The sequence below is a fragment of the Herpailurus yagouaroundi genome, unplaced genomic scaffold (assembly GCF_014898765.1).
Source record: "Herpailurus yagouaroundi ecotype Mexico unplaced genomic scaffold, PumYag 159, whole genome shotgun sequence".
Lineage (NCBI taxonomy): Eukaryota > Metazoa > Chordata > Mammalia > Carnivora > Felidae > Herpailurus > Herpailurus yagouaroundi.
In genome coordinates this window covers 65,404,966-65,432,067 of record NW_024412400.1, presented here as the reverse complement: position 1 = coordinate 65,432,067, position 27,102 = coordinate 65,404,966, and the positions used below count along the sequence as shown (strand labels likewise).

At 42.0% G+C, this 27,102-nt stretch overlaps 1 protein-coding gene across 6 annotated transcripts in view; it reads right to left on the bottom strand.

The window, feature by feature from the left end:
* FNDC3B (fibronectin type III domain containing 3B) overlaps positions 1 to 27,102 on the bottom strand; it is a 360,687-nt gene that overhangs the window by 84,512 nt on the left and 249,073 nt on the right. For all 6 annotated transcript variants that reach the window (XM_040480759.1, XM_040480762.1, XM_040480760.1 and 3 more), the window contains 3 exons: positions 18,500 to 18,558; positions 10,661 to 10,812; positions 7,617 to 7,676 (listed from right to left, as the gene is read on the bottom strand). In XM_040480759.1, the coding sequence (XP_040336693.1) occupies positions 7,617 to 7,676; positions 10,661 to 10,812; positions 18,500 to 18,558 (271 nt within the window). The remainder of the gene's footprint in view (positions 1 to 7,616; positions 7,677 to 10,660; positions 10,813 to 18,499; positions 18,559 to 27,102) is intronic.

Below are 27,102 nucleotides of genomic sequence, written 5' to 3'. Positions count from 1 at the left end.
GGATGTCCTGACCTAACTATGGCCAGCATCTCCAGGGGATAATCACCCCAGCAGGGAATGTGCCTCAACTCATTCTCTCCTTCCATTAATTGTCAGAACCCTCAGCCCCAATTAAGATAGGCTGGGTCTACTGACTGGAAAAGAATATGCTGAATAAGAAAACATCCTTATCCCCAAAGTGGTCTTCAAATATCCATTCTAAAACCATGAACCACTCTCCAGTTGACTCTGTCTGGAAGAAGACTGAAAGGAGAGTTAAGGGTTGGCCGAAAAGGGACAAGCCTACAAACTAGAGAAGAAGTAAACACAATGGGGTAGAATAGGTAACATCTTTAAACTGTTGATAACACTGCAGATATTTGGGAGAAATACAGACGGTGTGCTTGTTACTGCCAAGTGCATCTCTAACTCAACAAAAACAATGTTCAGGTACAGCTTATCCATGTGAACATTTCACTTTTGCACCTGGCGCCGAGATTAAAGATGGGTACTCTGCACATTAAAATGCCTGGCTCAACACCGAACATATGGGTCTGATTTCTCCAGAGAAGCTATGAAGAAAAAGCACATAATGTGCTATTATAAAACTATACTTCTTTCAAATATCCTAAAATAGGGCTATGTTGATTTTTATCATCTTCCTTTCTATTTTTCCATTTTTAAAATATTCAGCATTAAAAAAATCCCAACGTGAAAACCTACTCGTTCTAAAAGACAACAAAGAAACTTTTGCGGCCTAAAAAAGATGCAAGGATTCAAGCTATTCAGAACTGGCAAATACATCAAGCCCTTAATTTGTGAGGCCCCATTAAAGACAGAAGAAAACTCAGAATCCAGCGGGGAAGTAAACTTTCCAGAGCTACACGGCTAGAAAGTTGCCTCAACTGAATGCAGCCGTGTAAATCTAACTGCTGTCCTCTATTGCCTACCGTCCTTACTCATCCTGCAATTATGCTTCTCTGAGCACCCACACTCTACCTCCCCTCACTCTACTCAGCGAACATAAACAAGAGCTAAAGATAACGACATTATGGAAAACAGGACCTAATTAGGTGTGTGACTTGCAAAGTCCCTTCTCCTCAAGGTCTATCACAAAGAATTTATAGAGGTCATGCAAGTTAAAATCACTAATGCTATCTGCCACCTTTACTAAAAGGTAAGAGACAGATGACTGGATATTTGATTTCTTTGTCTTAGGGGAGGACACCACAACATCTGATCCAAACAAATACACTTACTAGGATGCTCTTCACCCAACCTGATGAAAACAAATGTTCCCTTTTGCATGTCCTAAATATAGGAACGTGATAATATAAAAGGAAATGGTAGATTTGGCTAGATCATTTCCATGTATTAGGATAGGCTCACTAGGAGTAAATTTACTTAAAATGAATCACAGAATATTCCAGACGTGGGCAGGGTTCCTGCCTAAACTTTAGTAGATCAGTTGGATTCTCCAGCTGGTGGCTCATGGGTTACATCTGGCCCAAGCTATGTGTGGGAGAGAGGGAAAAAATAGAGTGATTTAAAATATCACAGCCCCCTGTGCATGAATGGATGGACATGGGCAATGGTCAGTACAAAAAGAGACAAGCAGACATTATACACTCCTGATGAACGATAATGCCACAACCTACAAAAGCCTTGCCAGAAAAACAGAACCTGTATCTGATTAAGCCTCCTTCCCATTGTATAGGAAACACAGAGAGAATATATTAAGCAAAACTACAGGGTTGCAATCTGCCTAATCCACACTGCAGAAAATTCTACAGGACAAAAAAGTTAGTCTAACTAATAAATTGCACGGGGACAAAACAGAATCTATAATCTCTAGATTAAAAGAAATTTATAAGATACCAACCAAACAGAATATTCAGGCCATGTTTGTATTTCAACTACCACAAACCGAAGAGACAAAACCTTCATTTTTAGGACAGTTGAGGAAATGGAAAGAGTCCCTGAATTTTAAAGACGTTAAGGAATGTTATCATTTTTGCTTATCTTGGATGGGCATGTGATGACGGTAATGTGGTTCATAGATGAAACACGATGGTGTCTGGATTGGACTTCAACATAGCTGTGGGGTAGGAGGAGGAGGGAGGGGCAGCAAGGGAATAAGAAGCTCGATGATGGGTATATGAAAACCCATCAATTACTGTCCACTTAAAAATTTTTTTTAATGTTTATTTATTTTTGAGAGGGAGGGAGAGAGAGACAGAGTGCGAGGTGGGGAGGGGCAGAGAGAGAGGGAGACACAGAATCCGAAGCAGGCTCCAGGCTCCGAGTGGTCAGCACAGAGCCCAACGCAGGGCTCGAATTCATAAACCACGAGATCATGACCTGAGACTAAGTCAGACGCTCAAGCAACTAAGCCACCCAGGCACCCCAATTACTCTCCACTTTTGACTGTATCTGAAATTTTCTGAAACAGAAGGTTAAAGGTTAAGCCAACACTGACAAAAAGTTCGGGAGATCTCTCATTTAGAAAAATGAACCTCTGCTTCTAGCAACACAGCGGCATACCTGCCTGATAGTACTCAAGATAAAAGTGAGAACAGTCTGCCTTTGGATGGGGCAGGTGTTATCCAGTTCAGAGTCCTCCCCATCTCTTACTGTCTTCCTGGCAATAAATTTGCTTGTCCACTGCCTTTTACCCAGCTCTTTACCCGCTTAGGTTCCTAGTAGATTTCACTTTATAATCACTGGGCATTTGCTTATTCAGACTATACTCAGGTATACTGGGTACTAAATGTTCACAAAAACAGCACCAAAAATCTACATGGAGAATAGAGCAGAGGAAATGAGGCAGGGACAGGGACAGGCCCTGTGAAGGGCTGGCAGACTGCAGTTACTTATCTGGGGAGATTTGGACTCTGTCAAGTTCATTCTTTATTGAGATTCTTGGGAAATCCATACTTATTAGCCTAGAGAACATGAGTGACAGAGGCAGGTTGGGAGGATGACTCTTGTCGGGAGGAACGAAGATCCTGGTGGCAGAAGTAAAAATTTGAGGACGTTGGAGAGACATAGTTGTCTGGGCCACAAGGAATTATTTTTCTGGTCTTTCAACTGAAAGAATGTTACAGTTGAAATTAGGGGTCAGTGTTTTGTACTCATAAAACTCTGTCCACAAAGGAAACAAGATCCATTGTATATGGCAATATAAATGTGCCATACACAGTATGTAAAATTTGACATAGTATCTAAGTACCCCATGATGTATCGGTCAGTTAAAGTTGTTCAGTAAATAGACAGCAACTAATTGTCATAACCACCAGCTGTGTTTACCAGTAACTTTTAGCGAAATGTCTCTGGAAATGGTGATTTTTAAGAAGGTCGCAAAAATGTTTTTCATATGATGGTGATGTGTTTTCTCTAAATACCATCATGCGATATGAGCATCAGCGGGGTAGGATCAGTTTCTTAGGTTAAATAAATCAGCAAAAAGTTCAGTTCCTTTTGCATTTATCACAGCGAAGAAGGACACATTTTTCTAACGATATGATTAATCTTGTGTTACATTTTCACATTTGTTTCAGCTTAAATACTGACTAAATGATTATGAAACAGGTGCTCCAAGAATTTCAGAAATTTGCCTCCAACTTCCTCCAGCACATCTGTAACATAGTAGGAGCCACAGTTTCTAGTCAATAACACCTATTTCATAATTCTGTACTGAGATGGTCAACCGTATTTTTGGAAATGTTTCATCACATAATTTTTCTGAGAAATGTTGCTACATGATATCATTTCTGGACAACTTCTTTGCCAAACTGTTAATGCCAATGACTGGAAAACTGCTTCAAATTGTGTCATAAAATTGCTATCCATTCCTTCACTCAAATTCCTGATTATCCTATTATTGATAAAAATATAAATTCTTGACTCCCAAATAAAATGATTATTTCAAAGTCAGTACTAATTCTGTAACTACCAATTAGAATACCAATTAGGTATTTTTGCGTATGTGTAAATATTCATATAGCTAAATGAATATAAACGTTTATGTACATAAACCTATATACTTACATATAAATGCCACTGGTCTCCTAATAAATGACTCCCATAACTGCAGTGGGCTGCTGACAAGAAGTCATGAGCTGTCTTGCCCAGGAACTGATGCTAAGCACCAGACATTCAATGACAGCATCCACGATCCATGACTGAGACACTGCTGCTTACAAAAACGTTTGTAGGGGCGCCTGGGTGGCTCAGTCAGTTAAGGGTCCGACTTCAGCTCAGGTCATGATCTCATACTCCGTGAGTCCGAGCCCTGCGTCGGGCTCTGTGCTGACAGCTCAGAGCCTGGAGCCCGCTTCAGATTCTGTGTTTCCCCTCTCTCTGCCCCTCCCCTGCTCATGCTCTGTCTCTCTCAGTCTCAAAAATAAATGAAAGCATTTAAAAAAAATTAAAAAAAAAGTTTGTATATCTGATGGGTGACCTCAAACGATACTAACATAAGGGAGAAAAAAGTTGAAAATGAGAAAAAGCACCGAATAAAGACAGGGAACCAACAGAATGAAGGGGAGGGAATCAGAGTCGCAAAATCAAAGGCAGCAAGAAATGTTAGGAACAGAAGCCACAGATGGGACTTCAGTATACGATTTGAGAAAGAAACCTTTCACTGTATTGAAGAGTGATTTGAACGGAGACTTCTGCAGGCCTTCGTCAAAGTGTGCAATATTAAGAACGGGAAGGAGAAGGTAGCCTGCTTGGAAATGCCGAAAGAAATATCTCATTGTTTCCATCCTTGGCTCTCCAGACTCTCACCGGGGTGACACTTTCTAAATTGGTAATGCACAAATAAATAAAAATGGCAATGAATATAATTGCTCGTTTTGCGGCTGTACAATAACGGAATTCTTTTGCAGCTCCTATATTATGGAAATGACCGAGAAAACAAATTCCACACAGCCTTTGAGGTCTTATAGGTGACTTTTAAATTTCACATTTATTTGAGGCTGCTGTATTTGATAGAAGTGGACATTCCTGGAACTAAGGCTTCGAGAACATTAACTCCACTGCATCAGAAAAAGAGATTTTGCTCCTTTTTTTTGACAGTGTCAAGTATGGTATATATCTTTATCCCAATAAAATAGTAAGTGATATGGTCGAACTATACACAGGTTCAAAGGACTGCATCATGAAGTCTTTTTTTTTATTATCAGAGTGTGGAAACACTGCAGCAACTCTGGGCAAACAAAAACATTTATACACTTTCCAGATTTATGGTAGGTTTGCACATACACTTCATTTGTTCTCACACCATCTTCCTGAAGCCGGTATCATTATTATTCTCATTTTATGAGAAACAAGAAAACAAGGCCATTTAAGTTTAAATGGCTTGCCTCGGCACACCCCCTTAGCAAGTGACTGAGCCATTAACCCCCAATTCCAAGCTCTGTCCACTATGTGTCACGCTGCCTCACCAAAGCTATTCAAGGCAGAGGAAGCTAATCTAAGCAGGCACAGGAAGGATTTCGATTCTTCTCTCGCTTGAAAAATGAAAGACCATAAGAGGCAAGAGACGGAATGATCTATATGAACTGTGGGCCAGACAAGAAAAAAGTAAAATCTGGACTGTAGACATTTTTCTTAGGAGAGACTCTTTTTTTTTTTTTTTTTTTTTTAAATACTCAAAGAGCTTGCTACTGAAGAGAGGGAAAATTTTCTCTCTCTCTGGCAAGCAGAGAAAGAGACCAAATGACAGTTGGTGGTGCCTTAGGCTGTGGTGTTATGTCACCTATGTGTCATGTATGTTACAAGAGGTCCCAGATGTGTCAGGACAAAGTCTGGATCCAAAGCCTCTAGAGAGGCACTACCTCATGTCCCTATTCCTCTTGGGGAGTTCATTAATTACTCCTTTTTATCTGCCCAGAAGTTCAAGATGTTCCTAAGACGTGGCCGTAAAAGAACTGATGAGCCAATCTTGTCAGAATTCACCCTTTGTAAGACAAGTCAGAAAGAAATGAAGGCAAGCTACAGACGGGATGGCAAATAAAGGGCAGACTCCTGAAGACATTTAAGTGTCTTTAAAAAGACATTGTTAGCTCATGAATGAGCAGAAAATTAATAAAGTGAACCTTTATAAAGCAGTAACAATAAACTGTTAAAAAAGATGGAGAGAAAAGGAAACATATGTTGACGACTAATGGAGAACATTTACATGGCTCCCTATACGGTGTTACATGCTCTGGTTTGCTGTTAAATCAACCTTTTGAAATAGTAAAGTATTTCTACTATCATCTCAGTTTCACAAAGCACACAAATCTTTTTGTTTGTATAGACTGAAAAATTCAATATGTTTGGGCTGAAGCTAACTGATTCAAAACCCAAATGTTTTGATATGAACAGGAAGAGACAGTTGCAACAGAGTTCTTCTAAACAATGCAGCAACAAGGCAGATAAGCACTTTAAAACTGCATATAAAACACCTTGCTTTTATGTATTGCTTTAAACTTAATTTAAACGTTTACATGGCTTATAAAGTATCGTAATCTGAACACATCCCTACTCTCCTACCTTTGTTATAGAAAGAACTGTGGCCTCCAACCTATGTGATTAAGCATAGTTACGACAGTTAATTCACAGCAGAACCAGACTAGAACGCAAGCCTCCTCATAATTAATGTATGCTCCTCCTTTTAGGCTATGCTCCCTCTACTCCATTACAAAGGAACCTTTGGTAAGTATAATAAAGAACGTGTGCTTGATGTTGCAATTCTATTACACAATTCTGACATACACATACATAACTGAAGAATGGAGAGAGAAACCGTTGTTGTGTACTCTTTTAGATAAAATTACCATTTCTGGTCAACTTATAAATTAAAAAAAATTGTAAGTCAAAATTGAAATTTAAAAAAATGTTACGGACCACACTCAGAAACCTATTTGCAAGTGGATATGTGAATGTATCTTTAAATAATTAGATGAGCTCTGCACAAGTTCATGTAATACTTTCCTCTTCACAAGTCTGCGGTTGGCTGTATTTCTTTCTAAGATTAGTTATAGCCCTGCCTTCCAGAGTAGTCACAGCAGAGACTCCAGAAAAATCACAGTACAGATTTCAGACTATCTTTCAGATTATATGGATTCACTGTTTCACTGTTTTGCCAAGTTGGGTTAATTCTTATCAGAGATAGTTTGATATATGCATTACTTGTCTTTTTTCAAAACCTATTGACTTTTAAGGTCCAAAGGTGTTCTTGGAACATGGCAGAACTTAGTCACTTGTGCTGAACATACAGTAGATAGGTATGGGCTATCACAAACAACTGATCTACCAATGGCAAAAAAATGCATTTGTTTTATAGAAAGGAAACATTATATATATTGAACCATACAGTCCAAAAGATCTTAGACTATATACAATTTATCTTTAAAATAGTTTTTAAAATTTGATTCAGTGTATCATCTATTTTTCTATTACCAGAAACACTTCCGTGTAATCACTACATTCTCAAGGGCAGAACACTAATGAATGGCCAATGAGCCAAGGAACAGCAACTTTTGGTTAGGAAAATGCTGTTAACCATAAACTTTTTAAAAGAGGCACACGATTTATTTTAGCAATCTGAATGCCCAACACAGGTCAGCTCTCATATCCTAACTCACCTCACATGATAATCAGTTGCCGGTCTGAGATCTTTCAGGTTACATTCTAATTCTTCCCCACTGCAAAGAAAAATCATTTATTAGTCAATGATACCAGCTTCAACAGTAAGACTGATTTTGGATTTGGGTCTCGTCATCATGTACCAGCAATGATTAAAGAACTCTTATGTCTGATTCTACCATAAACCAGAAATAAACTTGCCAATTTGGTATTACTACCCTTCTGAACTAGGAAATTAGATTCTACACACACACACACACACACACACACGTATGTATATATATATATATTTTTTAAACTTATTTATTTTTTGAAAGAGAAAGAAAGAGCATGAGCTGGAAAGGTGCAGAGTGAGAGAATCCCAAGCAGGCTTCACACTGTCAGCACAGAGCCAGACGCGGAGCTTGATCCCACAAACTGTAAGATCATGACCTGAGCTGAAATCAAGAGTCAGACGCTCAACCAATGAGCCACCCAGGCACCCCTAGATTCCTTTCAATGATACTATCCTAGATCGGGAAAATGGTGAGATTAACATACTAATAAAAGTTCCAAAAGGCCTTATCAGTTCTTCAAAGTAAATACATAAAAACAAATAAATAAGGAAGGAAATTAAACACAGAGATAAATTTTCAGTGTAAAATAACTATTCCAGTTGTCAACCGAAGGTAGTTCTCAGACTCACCGTGGAAGGAACCCCAATTGCTTCAACTTCTCATCTCTCTTGAAGAAATTTCAATGTGCTTTCCTTCACATATCAATCCTAATAGCTCTCTGATATATACACATACCAATCAGTAGCTCTCTTACATAAATGAAACCCAGTTATATGACCAGAAGTTGCAAATGAAACTTAACTTAGCCATGAGGCAAAAGCCGTGACAAAATAAGAAATGTTCCATTGAAAGTTTTTAAAAGGTGAGGGTTATTATTCGGAGGGGGGGGGGCGGCACATGACCATACTCTTCAAAAATCTCTGTGCCCCAAAATACTGTGTTAGTGTTCCAAATTAAAGGTGAAAGACGTATGAGCACAAACTGCAATATCTGACCCTGGCCAGGATTCTGCCCTAGAGGGGAAGGAAAATGCTATAAGACATTATTTAATCAACTGACAAACCCAGCGTGTGGTCGATGGACTAGATCAAAGTATATTATCAATGCAAATTTATGAAGCTGGTAATTACACTGCAGCGATGTCAGAAAATATCCTTATTCCTGGGAAATATACTGAAGAATTTTGCAGTAAAAGGCCATGATATATACAACTAATGGGAAAAAATACAGATTGGGAGGAGAGAAAGAGTACTCCAGTGGTCAACCAAACAGGATAAAAAGCTACCAATAGGTGAATCTGGGTAAAGGGTCTATGCATATTCCTTGATCCCTTTATTTTTGCAACATTTTATAAGTTTGAAATAATTTTAAATAAAAATATGTTTTTAAAGTTGCCAACTGGAGGCCAATGTCCACACCCTGCCTATAATTCTGATGTCTGACCTGCACTGTATGTTTAATGTGGTTTTGCATTTGCTGAATGAGTCTGGCATTAGGAAAGCTTACATAAAAATTCAGATTTTCAGGATTTTTTTGGGGAAAAAATCCAAAGAAATCAGCAATTCTAAGGCCTGCATTCCCTTATGGCACCAACCTATTTTAGGTGAGCGGTGGCTGCTCCTTCAGAGGAAGGCAGGGGTGCTCCTGTGCACCCCATCCCCAATCTTCCTCCTTTTCTCACTTAACGTTATCTGCCTAGCCCCCTGGTCACTTGAGACCAGCTCCTGCCACTGGTGGTCATCTGGCGTGGACAGAATCTCATGGTTTCTTGGTACGGCTGGGGCAAACGGTGCTCTGTATTTCTTGACCAATGTGGACTTCTCAAAATAGAACCAAATAGCTGTGAGCTGGAGTAAGGAGTTAGGATTTTTTTTTTTTCTAAGTATAGTGGGGAATCACTGCAGTGTCTTCAGTGGGGACTGACCCAGTGTGACCCGGTTTATGTCGTGTGGAGGCTAGGTAGCAGGAGGAGAGGAGACATTGGAAGAGGCTGAGGACATCCCTGCAGGAGTCCAGGGAGGGGACAATGGAGGCACAGTGGGCAGTGAGGGGAGGAGAGAGTGCCTAATGGGCCTCCTTCCCTGTCTCTTACCCATCTTCTTAGTGCAGAAGACATGTCCTGGAGCAAGTTAAGAACTCACAACAGGGCTGGGGAGATACAAGGTTGGTGGCACTGGTACAGCAGGGAAACGGGACAGAGAGCCAGCCTCTCCGGCAGAGGAAGAAGTGCAGTTTGTGTGACCACGCTAGGCTGGCCTCTAGTGGTCATTCTGGGGGCCACTCAAAGGGAGGTCAAACAAGCAGTGAAAACAAGACTGATGCTCTGATTTCCTGCTCTGCAAATGTGGGCGGTGCCTAGCAATTACAAAAGAGAAAAGGCCTGACCCTGAAAATTTTTAATCACATTTAGGACATGGCTATAAATCATTTAGATGGTTAATATCTGGGAGTTGGTAACACAGAAGGGACAATCCCCTACCCTGTGAGCTAAACTTATTTAAGAAAGTCTTGGAATGAAATGCTCTAAAGGCATCTTTACTACAGGCTAGAAACCTATTGTAGATGGTAAGAAACAGGATAAAATGGAAGGAAACCATATTAGAGAATTTCAAGAAAACACCAGAAAATGGTCTGGGTCGAAAAAGGTAACCGCGTAAGTGCATGATTGATGTACATAAAAATTAAAAATCATACTCACTTTTAACCCTGACAGACATTAATGGAAATTTTTCTTTAGTACTATATGACAAACTAACATAACCAAATGATATTTCATCAACATCAAATAGCTCTACAGAAGTCATTTCTGACTGGTAATTACTCTGGACAAAAATAACTCTTGACATCATAATTATCACTAATTCTTAAAATGAACTATTTAAAGAAAAGTTTGCAAAGCCTCTAAACTTTTCCTGTTTCTTATTTTCCTTAATGACTCCAACTGCACAGCTTAGCAGAAGAGCAAAACACATGGAAATATATGCTACCTGTAAATTATCTTGTATTTTCCATCTCGTCCTTTGTCTGATAAGGCAACCTCATAACTGTAGGGGAAAGACAGACCGCTGTGGGGTCCACTGGAAAGTCCAACAGGGGGAGCCCAGGACAAAACAACTGCTCTTGCCTGAATATTAGAAACCTGGGGAAGAAAAACAGAGACAAAATTATTCAAATCCACTTCATACACATCAGACACTACTTCTTCCAGTAACATTTTTGTCATGATTAGTAGTGGCATAAAATTGGCTTAGTGTTAATGCAAGGCGAACAATTTTAATTACAATGAAAAACACATCATATATAGTACTTTTCTGTCAAAGTCCTGGTGTCCAAAATAGCTCCTAAAGCATCTGTCCTTATAACGTAATTCACATTAGATCCTCCAGAAAGTAAAGTCATCAGTCTTGTTTGGGAGCTTTTTTTTTTTAAAGGTAAGAAGTTGAGTGTGAGACTTCAGTGATCTCCACGATGGCCATCACGTTACATGGAAGGAGCCATGTCCGCAGGTACTTTCCGCTTGCCTCTGAGCCTCCCATGCCAGTACCTTTCAAATCACCCTCGTTGAAGGCCTCAGTTTCTGGGAGAACCCAGTGATGGGGGAGGAGAACCATGGCTCAGGCTGAAATGTGTGTGGAGGTGATGTTTTACCTCTCTAAGCTCTGCCTTTGTCTTTTTGGGGAAGCCTCTGTGTAAGACTTCATTTGAACAAAGGACTCTGGCACCTTCAAACATCCCAACTTTCTTCCTTTACTTAGAACCAACTACACTGAGGCAGGTTCCACGCCACTGTTCCTCAGCAGGACTGAGCTCCAGCCACCTCGGGCCGTAACCTGCCCACTAAAGAGACCCTGCAGTGGGCTTCCTGCCCTTCCATCCCAGGTGCCCACTCTAGCTGGTGCTTCCTGGGGCACCCCCCCTCCCAGATACACTGTTTGCACTCCAATCTTTGTTTTAGAGTCCATTTCTGGAGAAACTCAACCTAACGCACAGTCTAATTCTTTGCAATAAATCAACAGAACTTTGATGTTCTAATTTTCTAAAGGTTATTTTGCTGCTCTCTGGATACTGGTCTCAATAATATTAAAAACAAGGGTTAACATACATGCTAAAGCTTCATGTTCATAAAGACTTTATAGTGACAGATTATTAGTCTATGGGTAGAGATGCGTAAACTATTCAGTCTCCCCTTTTTTTCATCCATTTTTGTCACCATCTGATCGATACAGAGTATTAAAATGTAATACAAAATAATTTAAAAACATGAATAATATGGACCGTGAATACTGAATTTCTTTTCAGGCTGTCATTCTTTCCAAGTTTAGCAGCGACCCCTCCATATCATTTTTATTCCACACAGACAAAGCAGCAAGATCTATTTAACCAATTATTTAGTCAAATCCCTGCTCATCATTTAAGACCTAGCCAGCCCTCACTATCCCCACGTAAACTTCCCTGAAGTCTTTCACCTGTCATCACTCTTCTGTTCTACAGCACCTGGTTATCTTTACCTCTGCAAATCGAGTTTAGGGCATTTGTCTACCTTTCCCACCGGACTGTGGGACTTCCTAAGGACAGGACCCAAGTCATATTCAACTGTGAGCAGTGGTTGCTTAGTAAATGTCTGTTGAATGAAAAATAAAAATCAAAGGGAGTGAGACAGTCTGAGTTTGTGATACAGGAGACACAGGGGATGGCAGACCAGCATTACATACCTCTTAAAAAACTCTGGGGAGACACTCTTAAGAATCAAACTCCACCCTTTGTGCCATGACTCCAGACTAGCATCTCCTCTTGCCCTGTCCCCCGACCCTCCTGTGCTACACACCCCTTCAGGATGCCATTCCCTTTCATGCCCCTATAACTTAGCTTCTGACTTTCCTGCTTTCTAACATAGGATCTCTGCCTCAAAGAGCACCAACATGGTGAAGAGAGACGGATGCGTGAGAGATGGCCTCATGGCAGACCCATGGCACAGAGAGACCCAGAGCAGCTTGCGGGCGATTCTGGAAAGGTTTCTGTACATTCCTGCCTAAATCCATGCTGAGAATCAACCACTGTTTTCTTTGTGCTCTGGTCACATTCTGCTGGTACCTATGCTGGGCAATCATTTCATTGTACTGTGCCTTACTTGGTTATTTGTGCATTCATTCTCCTGACTAGATTTTAAGGCAGTGCTTCTACAATGCATACCAGGATATCTGCTGCATTCTTTGATACACCATTAATGAGTCATCTTGAGGTACTGGTACCTCATAAAACTAACGGACTTCCTGATTTTTTTTTCTTCTAATGTTTATTTTTGAGAATGAGAGAGAGAGCAGGGGAGGGAGGGAGGGAGGGAGAGAGAGAGAGAGAGAGAGAGAGAGAGAGGAGAGAGAGAAAGAATCCCAAGTGGGTTCCTCGCTGTCAGCAAAGAGCCGGATGTGGGGCTCAATTCCAGGAACCGTGAGGTCGTGACCTGAGCGGAGATCAGGAGTCAGACGCTTAACCAACTGAGCCACCCAGGCACCCCCAGAGATAACGTGAGAGAGAGAGGGGGACAGAGGATCTGAAGCGGGCTCTGTGCTGACAGCAGAGAGCCCGATGCGGGGCTCGAACTCACGAACTGTGAGATCATGACTCGAGCTAAAGTCAGACGCTTAATGGACTAAGCCACCCAGGCGCCCTCTCTAATTCCCATGAGCAAGCCTTAAGAAAGCAAACTGTCCTCTGAACGCAGGTCTCCGTGCACATGCACTCTTCCAATAGGCCAGACTGTGGGAAGCACACTTTGAGAACTCTACATCATTTTCAAAGGACAGCAGCCATGGCTTCTGAGAATTCTTTCCTGGAGCTAAGCAGCCTGCCACCTAGATTACTACCACTGGTCTGGAACCAATTCCCCCCTGTACTCCTGTTCCCTCTCTTTCAGACTCCAGGGCTTCAGGTTTCCATTCTTTAAGGCACTGGAATCCTCCCTAGAGAAAGAATGCCTCGTCTCTGTTAGAACTTGGAACTCACTTCCATTTCAAGGATGATGCCAGGAAATTGCATGGTGCCCTTCAAGAGAATGTCACGTAAAGGGGAACCCTCAGCACCAGACGCACACTCTAAGTGTCCAGGGAGGTGATAACCTTAATGAGAGACCCGAGCTCTAAGAACTCTGACTGATTCAGGCCTACTTCAGAGTGAAAGCAATCTCAGAGGAGCAGTAACTTCTAAGTCCCTGTCTGTCTGTCTGTCTGTCTGTCTCTCTCTCTCTCTCTCTCTCTCTCTCTCCGTGGGGAAAACTTTCTCACCAGCAGTGACCACTGAACTACACGAGGGCAGCTAATCTGACAGTCACAAGGAGCATCATGGCTGACATCCGAAAGAAGATTAGAAGCCATAACACAAACTGACTTCCTGATGTTTAATTATCAGACTGTAAAGAGAAGTCAATCTCCTTTATGATGATAATAAAAGTAATGATCTCTAGTTACAAAATCATTGGGCAAGACCCAAACTGACACTTTGTTTGGCACCAGAGATGTAAAAGGTCTGTTGGGGACGTTACGAGTAGCAAGACTTCAGAGAAATTAAACTGTTTTGAAGTATCTCGAAGGAGTCATAAAACCATCATTTATTTCTAAATAATTACATCCTGACTAGAAATCGTTGTTGCCTATATATTTGTTAAACGTAGACTCCAGCTTGAGGACAGTTGCTAGTTAAAAGCGTATATATGTGCATATCCATTAGGACCTAAGACTGTATGATCGCGTCGCTATTTGATACACCATCTTTCTCTCACCTTGTGCCCCCTCTCTCCTGTTCATTATTTTAGTACTTTTCTGTAAAATGTTACTATCTTAATTCTTAGGCCATATTATATGCAAATTATATTTATTATTTGGAACAAAAATACCATTTACTCTCATCAAGTTACTACACTGTTCCTCCCATGTTAAAAAATATTTCTGAGTAAGTAAGTAGCTTCTAAATCTGGTCAGGACTTTGGAGTTAACTATGTGGGAGGCCTGCAGATCCAATTAGGGAGAACGCTAAGGAAATATTACCATGGAAATATTGGCTTCACTTCAGAAGTACCATCATGAAAAATAATAACACAATGGAAAAGTTAAAAGCAAAAGGTCAGAGATCGTTACTCAAAAAAAAAAAAAAAAAAAAAAAGAGAGACTCAAATCTAGGAATTTCACCATCATCTGTTTCTATAATCCCTCAAGTGCTAAGAACTGCCAAACGTTTTCAGATACACTGTTGTTTATTTTTCGAGGAATGGCTTCTTGGAGGGGCAATTGTTTCTCTTAGGTCAGTGCACTCACTTCTGGAACCGACAAATCAATTGTTCCCACAAGCTAAACATTAGCGGAGGGAAACAATGCAGGTTACATTTATTTACATCCTGAAAATAAACAGCCCGGCGGTAAGTGGGAGGCTGCATCTAGCACTGTCATCAGAGCAGATCAAAGGCTGGAGGTGGCAGGTACTGGGAGAGGTTTATTCCTCAATCACTTAGAACAGGAGCAAAATTGTTTCTCTGACAGAGCAGTGGCTAGGACTCTGGTCCCCAAGGCACCTAACTCTTACAGTCTCAGGACAAATACCTAGCAAATCCGTACGGTTTTACTCCGTGACTCAGTATTTGGATCTTTATAGTATCCAGGTTTCTGTAGAGTAAATGACTTGCTCAACTCAGTGTGCCCAAAGCTCTAGAAAGATGACCGGAACCCACAAATCTTAAAACTTCCTTCTACACCTAACACAAACCATCTACCAAATCTCAGAGAAAAAATATGTGCCTTTTATTTAGACGTGTTATCAGATGTGGCTGAAAGAAAAAAAAAATCAGGAACAAAATGCCCAACTTGCTGAACTCTGCTTCTTTCCCTGGAAGGCAGCTGGACACCCCTCTCCCATTTCAGAGCGTGGTGGGGAATTTCACTTTTGCATACTGATATGCTATCAACTCCAGAGAAATACCCTATCCCAAGTCCTCTCTAAATACTCTATGATTTACTTCTCCCATAGTCCCACATGGTATGTATCATCCTACCTTTGGAAGGTGAGGAAACCGAGGCTCAGGGAGGTCATGGAACTTACCCAAGGTCACAGAGACGGCTAAAGGCCCAGAGGGCCAGAATGCAAGGCAGAGGCCCTTGCTCTCCAGGCCTCTGCCTGCAGCTCTGGCACCAGGCTGTCCCCACATTCCACCATGCTGGCCGAACCTCATCTGACGCTGGCGGGCCTTCAGGCATTTGTCTCCCCTGCCAGAACCTAGCTGCAGCCATTGCGGTCTGCCACACGTTTATTCAGCAAATATTTGTTAAAGGTTCGCAAGGTGCCAAGGACAGTGCTAGGGATTAGAGGCACAAAGACAAATAAGACCCAGTCATGAATAAGACCTTCAGACAGAGACAGGGGAGAAGAGGAAGGGAGGAAAAATGTGTCAACATCTAACTGGGCTGGGAAGGACGAGTGGGCGATCACCAGGCAGAGAAGGTTGAGGCAGGGCCAAGGGGGAAGGAATGACCCCCGTAATATGTCCCCATCCTAATCCCTGGAACCTATGCATAAGTTGCCCTAAAAGGTGAACGGGACTTTGCAGATGTGATTCGTTGCAGATCGTGTGAGACAGAAACAATCCTGGATTATTTGGGTGGGCTCAGTGTAGTGACAAGGGTCCTTATAAGTGAAAGAGCGGGGCAGGAAAGTCAGAGTCAGAGGAGGAGACAGGAGGACGGAAGGAGCCGTGAGCCAAGGAATGCAGGCAACCTCCAGAAGCAGCCGGAAAACATGAAGGAACAGATTCTCCCCAGAGCCTCCAGAAAAAATGTCGCCTGCCAACAGACGCTAGCCTAGTGAGACCCATTTTGGACTGTTTAACCACTCAGATGACAATCTTACCAATTTTGCACCTCGTGTCATATCTGTTTACATAAAAGCTTGTCTATCCACCCTGCTCCAAAAAATGTAAAGAGTAAGCACTTAATAAATGCTGAATCAAGGAAAGGACTAGTGCATTTAAATGGTGCTTTTTTTTTTATCTTGCTAGAGCCACACGATCCTAACAAACATAGACTCTGTCACTTCTGCCGTGAAGAAATGACAAGGAATAACTCAAGAAAAACCCAGTGTGTGTTCACGTGATGAAGGCAGGCCTGTGAAGTTCTGTGACTGTGTTTGAGACAGTCAAATAACCTGCTGTTCCGCCTTCTCGATTAGGACTCCTGTTTTCTTCATGGAGTTTCCTTCTTTTTGCTATACCATGAATATATATACTATATACCACGATTATGTCCCCAAGCTTTTTCTAACCTCTCCCTATACTCCCCCCCCCCCCCGGGCCAAAAATATCATCCACTCTTACTCCCACAGCTTGAACTATAACTCTATGCGTGTGATCTGATCACTATCTCGTTCCCCTCTCTCCCCAGCACTGCCCTACCAGACATATATGACTGCCCCTGCATTTACTTCCTTGGTGCCCTGCCAGTGAAACACACTCAACAGGTCCAAGAATATCACTGGAAATCATAAAAACTACACAAACCCATTCTAGAGGAATTCACAGATTACTGGGAAAAAGCAAATGGCGTAAAACGTATTACCCATATACATACACGCAGAGCACAGTGAAGCTGGGGGTAGTACCCACCCCAGTGGGTATATAGAACCCAGTACCCACAGGGGTTCTATATACCAGGTGGAGAATCCCACCTGATGGGCAGGGACAGCAATCAAGGGAGACTCTTGGAGGCAGCAACTCCTCAGTGGAGGCATCGGAGCCTGAAAGCCCAGCTATCTAAGAGGTCGGTCATAAAGCCTTACTGACTTCTCTAGGCAGTTGCGGTACGCATCCTCTCCTTGACACGCCTAGGGCCACCACCTGAATTCTGCCTCCTGTACCCTCCTGCCAGAGCTATAGTAACAGATTCTTGGTGCCTGCCTCCCTGGGTCCATCCTTTTCTCACCCCGATGCATCTGCCAACCGTCCGTGCATCCTAAAAGTATAGCCCTGACTAGGTAACTTCTATGCCCCAAAACTCTTCGTGGCAACCTGCTCCCTACACCAGAGTAAGTGCAGACTCCCCGCTCCAGGAGTTCCCTGTGGGACCCATACTCCAACACACCTGCTTTTAGGTTTTAGTCAAACTCAACTGTGTACCCTGAGGCATGTTTGCGCTCTTCTGTTAAAAAGCCTCAGGATTTGAAACGCACGAGGGATCAAGGTTTTCCAATTGGGCCGGAAAACATCCAAAGAACTTTGGCTCTCTGACCTCAGATGAAAGGCTGAGTCAACGTTTTCAATTTTTCACTTGGATTTCAAAGCATTTGGCAAAATCAGACCTAAAACCTCACAATATCATCACTCCCACCAATTTTTTTTTTCTTGCCATTACACTCAATATCTTGGACTTCTTTTCAGCTAATATTTAAATGCCTTTTTGAAATTTACCTGGAAAAATACTCGGAATCACTGAGGCTTTCAAAAATTATTATTACTATATTTACACAGGTTCAAGGAAATTGCCAAAAGAAAGCAGTTGTATAGACCTGTGGGAGGGAAGGGTGTCAGGGGGACGCTATGTGTCCTTGGAAGCAGGGAAGAATACCTAATTGCATTCAGAATATCTAAATAAAGGACACATTTTGGTGGATTGTGACAGAACAGAAGACTGTTGTTCTAGATTTTCATGCTCCATTAATAACAACACTGTTTCATAGTTTATAAATAATCAGCAATAGGAAGGGGCCCTTTTGTTTACCTACGATGTGGTAAAAGAAAAGCACACTTGAAATGCTTAAGAATGTGTCATTTGTGCTGAGAAATCCAGAAGACATACCTGTGGTTTCTCTATTCCTGAAAGAATGTCTTGCACCCTCTTTACTTCCAACTCATACTCTGCATGGAGAAAGAGAGAAAAAAAGACAAGCCGTTAATACCATTAGGAGGCAATAATGTTGCCAAGTTCCTCCTCCAAGGCCTTTAACTATAGCGAGCATTAAGTCAGTTGCCTGTTACCGTGAACTTTGGGTACCACAGACAGGATCATGAAAATTCAGAATGGGAAGGACGTTGGGGTGGGGATTTCACTGTGGTTGTGCTAACTTGCCACTATCTCGGTTCACATATTCACAAAGTTGACGAGATTAACACTGAGTCCATCTAATAACTCAACAGGCAACAGAAAATAAAAGGTCCTAAGAAGGAGAGAAATGGGTGCAGCTAGAGGCTGAGAGCAATTAAGAGATGAGGTTGAAGAGACAGTGGCCGATTCATGGAGGGCTCGGAGCTCAGATATTTTAGTTCAGGTTTTATTCTAAGTTCAGTGGGCAGCCTCTGAAGTGTTTAAGTAGAGGGACTGACGTGATCTTTTTTTTTTCCCCCCAAGTCTGAAAAGATCTGTTTGGCTTTGCAGGAATAATGGACATACAGAAGGCAGAAGCGACCGTGGAAAAATCAGTCAGTACATTGCCGCACTGGTCCAGGTGAAGGAGGACAGAGCTGGCCTGGGTTGGGATGGTAGCAAAGACGGTGAAAACGGAACTGGTTTTGGAGGTATGGGTGCTAAAGGACTGGGTGTGACAGTCAAGGGTGAGGGAATGAACAGAATCAAAGATAATTCCCTGTTTGGGGCTTGATCAACTGGATGGATGAGGATATCTTTTAATAAGACGGGGAAGCGGGCAAGTTTTGCACCGGGGCAAGAAGTGTTTTAAAAACAAAGGGAGGACAGTGCTTAGAGTAGAGAGGAGGGGGAGGGAAGAGTTATGTGTAAAAGAAGGGGAAGAGCCTTTAAACTTGACTGTTTTGCAGAGGAATCCCTTGACTTTCGCAACCTACTTGATGTAATCTAATTTTGAGTTACAGATTTAACTGTTAAACCTAGTCTAGGAGGTAAATGCTAGAGTTACATGGTTACCAAGACATGTGTCCTCACCCTCAAATAGTTCAAGTCTAGCGAGGGGAAAATGAAAGCAGCAGGCAATTCCATGTGATACATACTTTGGTATAGGTAACCCAAGACAGAGCATTCTAGAAGGCTTCCTAAGCACCAACATCTAGCTGACCCTGTGGCCAAGCAGGCCACTGGAGGTGATGGGAGACGTGGAACAAGGGGGTGAGAGGTTAGTAAGTCCAGCTCTTTCGGAGGCTGTTCATACTCATTGCTCAGGTCAATCTCAAAGTCACCTTTTAAAAGAATCCCACCTCAACCCCACCCCCTGCTCAGCCTCCAGTCATTCTGCAGCCCCACTTATCTCCTTTCTTGTGGCTACCAAAATCTCAAAGTTCTCTTATTCATGTGTTCTCGTTTACTACTTTTCTTTCCTACTAAAATATAAACTTCAGGAAGGCAGAGATGCTACAGATCCAAAAAAAAGCAAATTTTTTTTTTTTCCTGTAAAGAATCAGGGGCGCCTGGGTGGCTCAGTCGGTTGAGCGTCCGACTTCGGCTCAGGCCATGAACTCACTATTGGTGAGTTCGAGCCCCGTGTCGGGCTCTGCGCTGACAGCTCAGAGCCTGGAGCCTGCTTCTGATTCTGTGTCTCTGCCCCTCCCACACTCTCTCAATAATAAATAAACGTTAAAAAAAAAAAAAAAAGAAATAGAATCAGACAGTGAATATTTTTCAATTTGCACATAGACCACCGTCACGTATTCTTCTTTGTTGTTATATCCCTGTGAAAACGTAACAATCTCCTCAGTTTGTGACTCACACACAACAGACCACGGGGCTGGCTACAGTGTGCAGACCCCTTTGGTAGGACACACTCAGGATTTAGCCCACAGCACCTAGCACCATTCCTGTGTGATCCAAGCTCAATAGCTTTGTTACCTAAATAAATGAACCAAGCCCAAGTGAAAAATAATAAGACTTCAGGGTACCCGTGTGGCTCAGCCGATTAAGCATCTGATTTCGGCTCAGGTCATGATCTCGCGGTTCGTGGGCTCGAGCCCCACATCGGGCTCTGTGCTGACAGCTCAGAGCCTGGAGCCTGCTTTGGATTCTGTGTCTCCCTCTCTTTCTGCCCCTCCCCCACTTATGTACGCATGCACGTGCTCTCTCTCTCTCTCTCTCTCAAATATAAACAAACATTAAAATATTTTTAAATAAATAATAAGACTCGTAGCTGGCACCACCATAAACTTTAAAAGGATCAGTTCTTCATTGTTTCTTACTGTATTCTATTTAGAAGATGTTTACTTCTATTTTGGTGAGAAAAAGAAACGGACTGGTGTTTAAATTGCAGGTGTTTTGTATTACAACAAAAAGAAACTTCGCATTCAAAAGGCCAAATGACACCCTTGTTTATAGTCATGTAATCCTGTTAAGATATAGATAATGGTTTATACCCATAAGTCAAACACACACATACCCTCACATTTTCTGGAAGCTCGTACTAAGCAGACTCTACATTTATCTCATATCTGAGGAGTTGATTGTCAGTACAAAAGTAAAATAAATACAGTTGCAATATACGAACTGGTTCGGTTGTCAAAGACCAAACTTTCTGAATCTCTGGCTATTCTAGAGTTTGCAGGAACCTATGGTTTTAGACACTCGTAGAAATAGACACATGCACAGAACCAGCTGGAGGAGGCCACTGCTTCCTCCCGCCATCGCAGACACCAGGACCAGAAGCCAGAAGCCACACCCCACCCTTGAGGTAATAAAGGTTGAGACTAGAGCGGAGATAATCACCTATTCGACAACGAAGGGAAGTACTAAAGAGCTCAGCAAAAGAAGTATCCTCAGGACTATGTACTAGATACAGGGCCTGAAAGAGAGAAGCAAAAAAGGACGCTTTGTCCCACAAAAATTGGAGGCCCCTCCCTCTGGCCAGCTTTCAAACGCAGATGACAGGAGAAATGGCCAGGCTTTTGACAGAAAAAGGAATAAAATGAGAAAGGAGGTTGGATTAGAAGGGGGAGAGGGTGGGGTAGAGATCTGTTTAAAATGAAAAAGAATGGGTTGTGGGTAAGAGCCAGAAATACAAGGGAAAGGTCCTGACTGAGATAAAAACAACTTCTGAAGAGAGGTCAGGACTGTCCAGGTTTGTCTTTGATTATAGCAGTGAAAGCTGACGTGTTCTGAGCACCCAGCTACGTGCTGGTTGAGGGGCCAACACCTTGCTCATTTTTACAACATCCCCTGCAAGACGGACATGCTCTGCTCAGTCTTCTGACAGTGGGCAGGACTGAAGTCTGTTTTGTCCACCACAGTTTTCACCTTCGGTGCTGAGTACGACACCTGCAGGCGTCTGACAGATGAGGAGAAGGAATGAATGAGGAAACTGAGGCTCAGACAGCAGATGCGATCTCCCCGAGGGATACAAGACCAGTACCTGGTCCAAAAGCAAAGAGAACGTCTCACTGCATCATGACACATTAATAGGGATCTGGGGGGTCACAAGGGAGAGGATGTGGAGAGACAAGAGTAGAGGGAGTTTTGCCCCGGGGTGCATAGAAGAAGGAAGGCAGCAGGGGAAACCATCCAGATCCCATGAGAGGGTTTGTATTGGGGTTTTTTGTTGTTGGTGGTGGTGATGGTGTTGGTGGTGGGGTGTGTGTGTGTGTGTGTGTGTGCACACGCACGTGCGCGCGCGCACACACACACACACACACACACACACTTTAAATCTCGGAGAAGGCTGTCAGAGAAATAGAGCAAAGGCCTCTGGATCTGGGCAGAAGGTATGTGAGAAAGGGAAGAAAAAGTAGGGCATGAATGGAGCCAAATAAACAAAGGATTCAGAGAAGATCAAAAATCCAAAGGGCAGGGTGAGGGGAGGAAAGGTAGTGACAGGACAATCAATGCCCCATTATATCAGGAAAAATGCGGTATCAAAGCCAGACTGGATTCCTTCTTTCTTTCAAGACTCTAAAATGTGAATACGGAAAAAGAAGAGAAAAATGCATCCGTACCACATTTACTGAATGCTTTTCCATTTGTGCTGCCACAGGCTAAGGGTAAATAAATGCCAGGCATACAATATGCACACACAAGAGTGAAAATAAAATCCCTTTAACTGAGCTAAAGTGACACTTACCACGTGTAAAATAAGCTCTTGTCCGAAAGCTAGCAGTCTGGTACGAAATGCCAAAATTCACGACTCACTACCTAAATAACCGAGTTCACTTGGACCCTGGCCTACCTCTCCCAAGGCAAGATTTAACTGGGCCTCGGAGAAGTCTATGAATTATCACCCTTTCCATTAAACAGCCTCGGAGCTCAGCTATTCAGTGTATTTCAGAGTCTGGGTAAAGCTTTCGCTTGCTCGCCATGCTTTCTTTCTCTGTGTCTCTACTTCTCCCTCTCTTATGCTCTCACACACACATATCGTGAGTGAGGAAGAACAGCTAATGCGGTCACAAAAATTTATGAGCAAAACCAAAAAGAATAGTTCTGGTGATCTGTCTTCAGGAAATCTTTCATATCAAATTAAAAAGAAAACTATGGGGAGCCTGGGTGGCTCAGTCGGTTAAGTGTCTAACTCTTGACTTTGGCTCAGGTCATGATCTCACGGTTTGTGAGTTCGAGCCCTGTGTCGGCTCCATGCTGACAGCGCAGAGCCTATTTGGGATTCTCTCTTTCAAAATTAATAATAATAATAATAATTAACAAAAGAAAACTATGTCTCGTTTGTCTCTGTGTTTACCTCTTAAAGGATCTGGTGTGACAGCCGAGCAACAGATTGTCCTAGAAGAGGGGAATAAAGGGGGTGGGGGGAGACACTTGGGTGGCACAGTCGGTTTAGCATCTGACTTCAGCTCAGGTCATGATCTCACAGCTCATGAGTTTGAGCCCCACATCGGGCTCTGTGCTGACAGCTTAGAGTCTGGAGCCTGCTTCAGATTCTGTGTCCCTCTCTCACTCTACCCCTTCCCTGCTCATACTCTCCCACCTTCCCTCCCCCCCCCCCAAGAATAAATAAACATTAAAAAAAATTAAGGGGCACCTGGGCGGCTAAGTCGGTTAAGCATCCGACTTCAGCTCAGGTCATGATCTCACGGTTCGTGGGTTCGAGCCCCGCGTTGGGCTCTGTGCTGACAGCTCAGAGCCTGGACCTTGCCTTGGATTCTGTGTCTTCCTCTCTCTCTGCTCCTCCCCAACTCATGCTTTCTCTCGCTTTCTCTCTCTCTCTCTCTCTCAGAAATAAACATTAAAAAAAATTTTTTTAATTAAAAAAAAGAGGAAAAAAATGCAAGGTTCTGTTACAGGGTTGTAGGATGAGGTTCTTTTCATTATCATGTCTGCCTTCTTCCCCCTGGTTTGCAGCAAGGAAATTAATCCACAGGCAAATCTTACAGGCCAACTTGTATTTCTTTCTCCTCGCATTAAAACTGCCACGAGTTAAGCAAACAGATTAAAATCATTTTCTTCCTGCTTTAATTTTGTTGCAACCATGGCTGATATGGATAGACATGACAACCCACCTTTCATATCACTACCTTCTTAATACTGAAAAACCTTTTCCTTGCAGTGAAGATGGTGCTGATCAATAAAAAAGGATTATAGGGTACTCTCAGTGCTCCAAACAGAACAGGCATGTTGTTTTGCAGACACAGACACATTTGGGAGGTAGGTAATTTCTTAAAAAGGAGTTAAGATGGGAGCCTCTAGTTTCAACATGTCCCAAGGAGTTGAGAACCACCCAAACTGCAAATGACAAAAAAAAAAAAAAAAAAAAAAAAAGGAAGGGGGATTCAGCTCAGTGATTTACATTTTTCTTCATCCCAAAAGAAATCTCCTCCCAAGAAAATAAAGCACTTTTTAGCAAAGGGAAAGTTAAAATAAAAATACACAAGCAAGCAAATATACTTTAAAAAAAAAAAAAGAAGAAGAAGAAAAAGGCAACAACAACCCACACACACAGAGAGAATATGTGTCATGTGAAATTTAAACCTTCCACAAATAATGGTTTTCATGTTTGCTCCAAAAAGAACTGTAAGTTCAGACTGTTTGAATAACTGTAAGGCCTAAACTAATTAAAATATCCCCCTTTATAAACACAATTTACTTCTTTGGTTTGCTTCACATTTTTTCCATCTTAGAAAAGAAATACAGCTAGACACTTAGCTGCTAGCTATAGAATGTATTTATGGTTGTAACAGCCCCTTCATTCCAATGGAATGACATCAGCATTATTTCTCTGTAAACCTTCCGTCTAGTTCTCATCCGCACGGCTCATTTACAGATATGCCCGGCATAACAGAATATGCTTTCTCAGATTTGCCAAAGAGCTGACTTAGCTACTATCTTTAACACATTATATATAATAAACAAGGGGTGTGGAAAATATGCAACTTCTTGTCATGCCCATTTTAGGGATAAGAGGCTTCAACTCACTACTCAAGAAAAGAACTATATGAACAGAAATAAATCCTTTTGGATGAAAAAAATATGACTCAATAATTAAGGACAAGTTGAATATCCAATCGCTGCCTACCAATGCTAATGAGAATGAATGGGGATGAAGTAAGATGGCTTAAGGATGCTTACTGAATTGCTTTTCTAATGAGAGAAAAAGTAAATTAGCCATTTTCATTTTTGAAATACTACCTATGCTGAGAAAAACAAAGAATCAATAAATGCACACAAAAGTAGTATTAATTACTTAAGAACCTCCATTTAGTGATTATAACCCAGAGTAAATGGTGTTAAAATCAAATATTAAAAATGTACAAAATCACAAGGAATACATTTACATAATCTAGGACAATGCAGTTAATCCCCAAGGACAAATATTCCAGGAATATCTTCAGATATCAATCATCCTGATGCTAAAAATACAAAAATAAATCTCTCTCTAGCCATTTAGCTGGTTAAGTGGTTACTCTATTGGAAATTCTGAAAGATAGCCAAGGGAATACCAGACTCTCAACACTAACGACAAAGCAGCAGGCAGGTGAACATATGTTGGGGGACGCTGCCTTCCAGTCCAGGGAAATATTTCTAAGAGAACTTGGGTTCCCAACAGATTGTGGAGCCTTAAGAGAAAGAGCAGAGATGAATTCCTTTTGCAGGTGGAGTGCCTGGCTGGAGAGGAGGGATGGCCAGAGGACATAAATGGGACAGGGTCGGGGGTCGGGGGGGGGGGTGCGCTAGTTTCCTCTAAGCTTTTGTCAATATTTCTGGAACTGAGTAGAAAGAATGATTTTCTTTCCTGGTCCAGGATTTGAGCAAAGTCCTACCAGGAATATTTACATTAACCTACTCGTAGGCAAAAATGGGTCTCTTCAGGCAAAAGCTGTCCACCACTGTAGGTAGTAAGAGGGACAACAGAGAAGTGGTAGGTCTAGGACCTGAGTGAAAAGGGAAAGCACCAGATACAATACTTCTGTTGACTCTCAGGTCAACTCAAAGGTTATGTCTCGGCCACCTTCTTTGAATGTCAACTAAACTGGGGTCTACCTGAAATACTAGGAGATTCTAGGTTCATTTCTGCCAACTGCCTAAGAAACACTCTTGTGTTTACTTCACAAAAATCGTACTTCTGCATGGAACTGGACACACACAGCTAGCATTTTTAAGAACATCAAATTAAATAGGGATGAAAACCCCACAAAAATGGATAAAGTATTAGGTAGATATGCTTGCCTGGCAAGCTTGATTCTACACCAGTCCTGTCCTTTCCCTCCCTCTGTCTGTTGGAGACGTTTCACTGGCTAGCTGAGCCCTAACCTGTGCCAGATATAGCTCTTTTATTTTGGGGGAAGGCTCAACGCCATGATTATCCAGCAAGAGCTGGTGCCCTCCCTGGGTGTGTAACAGGAAGGCAATCGCTTAAACACAGGATAGAGCGACTTACAAAGGTAATTAAAGTTTATACACTACTTTCTGCGCTGGCGTCTGTAAACGTTTCCACAAAATGTTTTTTCATTAAGACTTGGCATGTCACATTGAAAACTTCTCAAGTAGCTTATTCAGAATTTTTGCAAAACTGTGTCAACTGACAGGCAGAATTCAAAGAGAACAATTTTGTAACACATTAAATCTGAAAAAGAACCTTAATATTTTTTTAATTTAAAAAATGTTTTCTTATTTATTTTTGAGAGAGAGAGAGAGAGAGACAGACAGACAGACAGACAGACAGAGTACCAGCAGGGGAGAGGCAGAGAGAGAGGGAGAGACAGAATGTGAAGCAGGTTCCAGGCTGAGAGCTGTCAGCATGGAGGCCAAAGCAGGGTTTGAACTCATGAACCTTGAGATCATGACCTGAGCTGAAGTTGGACACTTAACTGACTGAGCTACCCAGGTGCCCCAAGAATTTTAATATTTATACCACCTATATAGCAAGTTTTGAAGTTTTTATTCCTACATTTTCTTTCTTTCTTTCTCTTTCTTTCTTTCTTTTTCTTTTCTTTCTTTCTTTCTCTCCTTCCTTCCTTCCTCTCCTTCCTTCCTTCCTTCCTTCCTTCCTTCCTTCCTTCCTTCCTTCC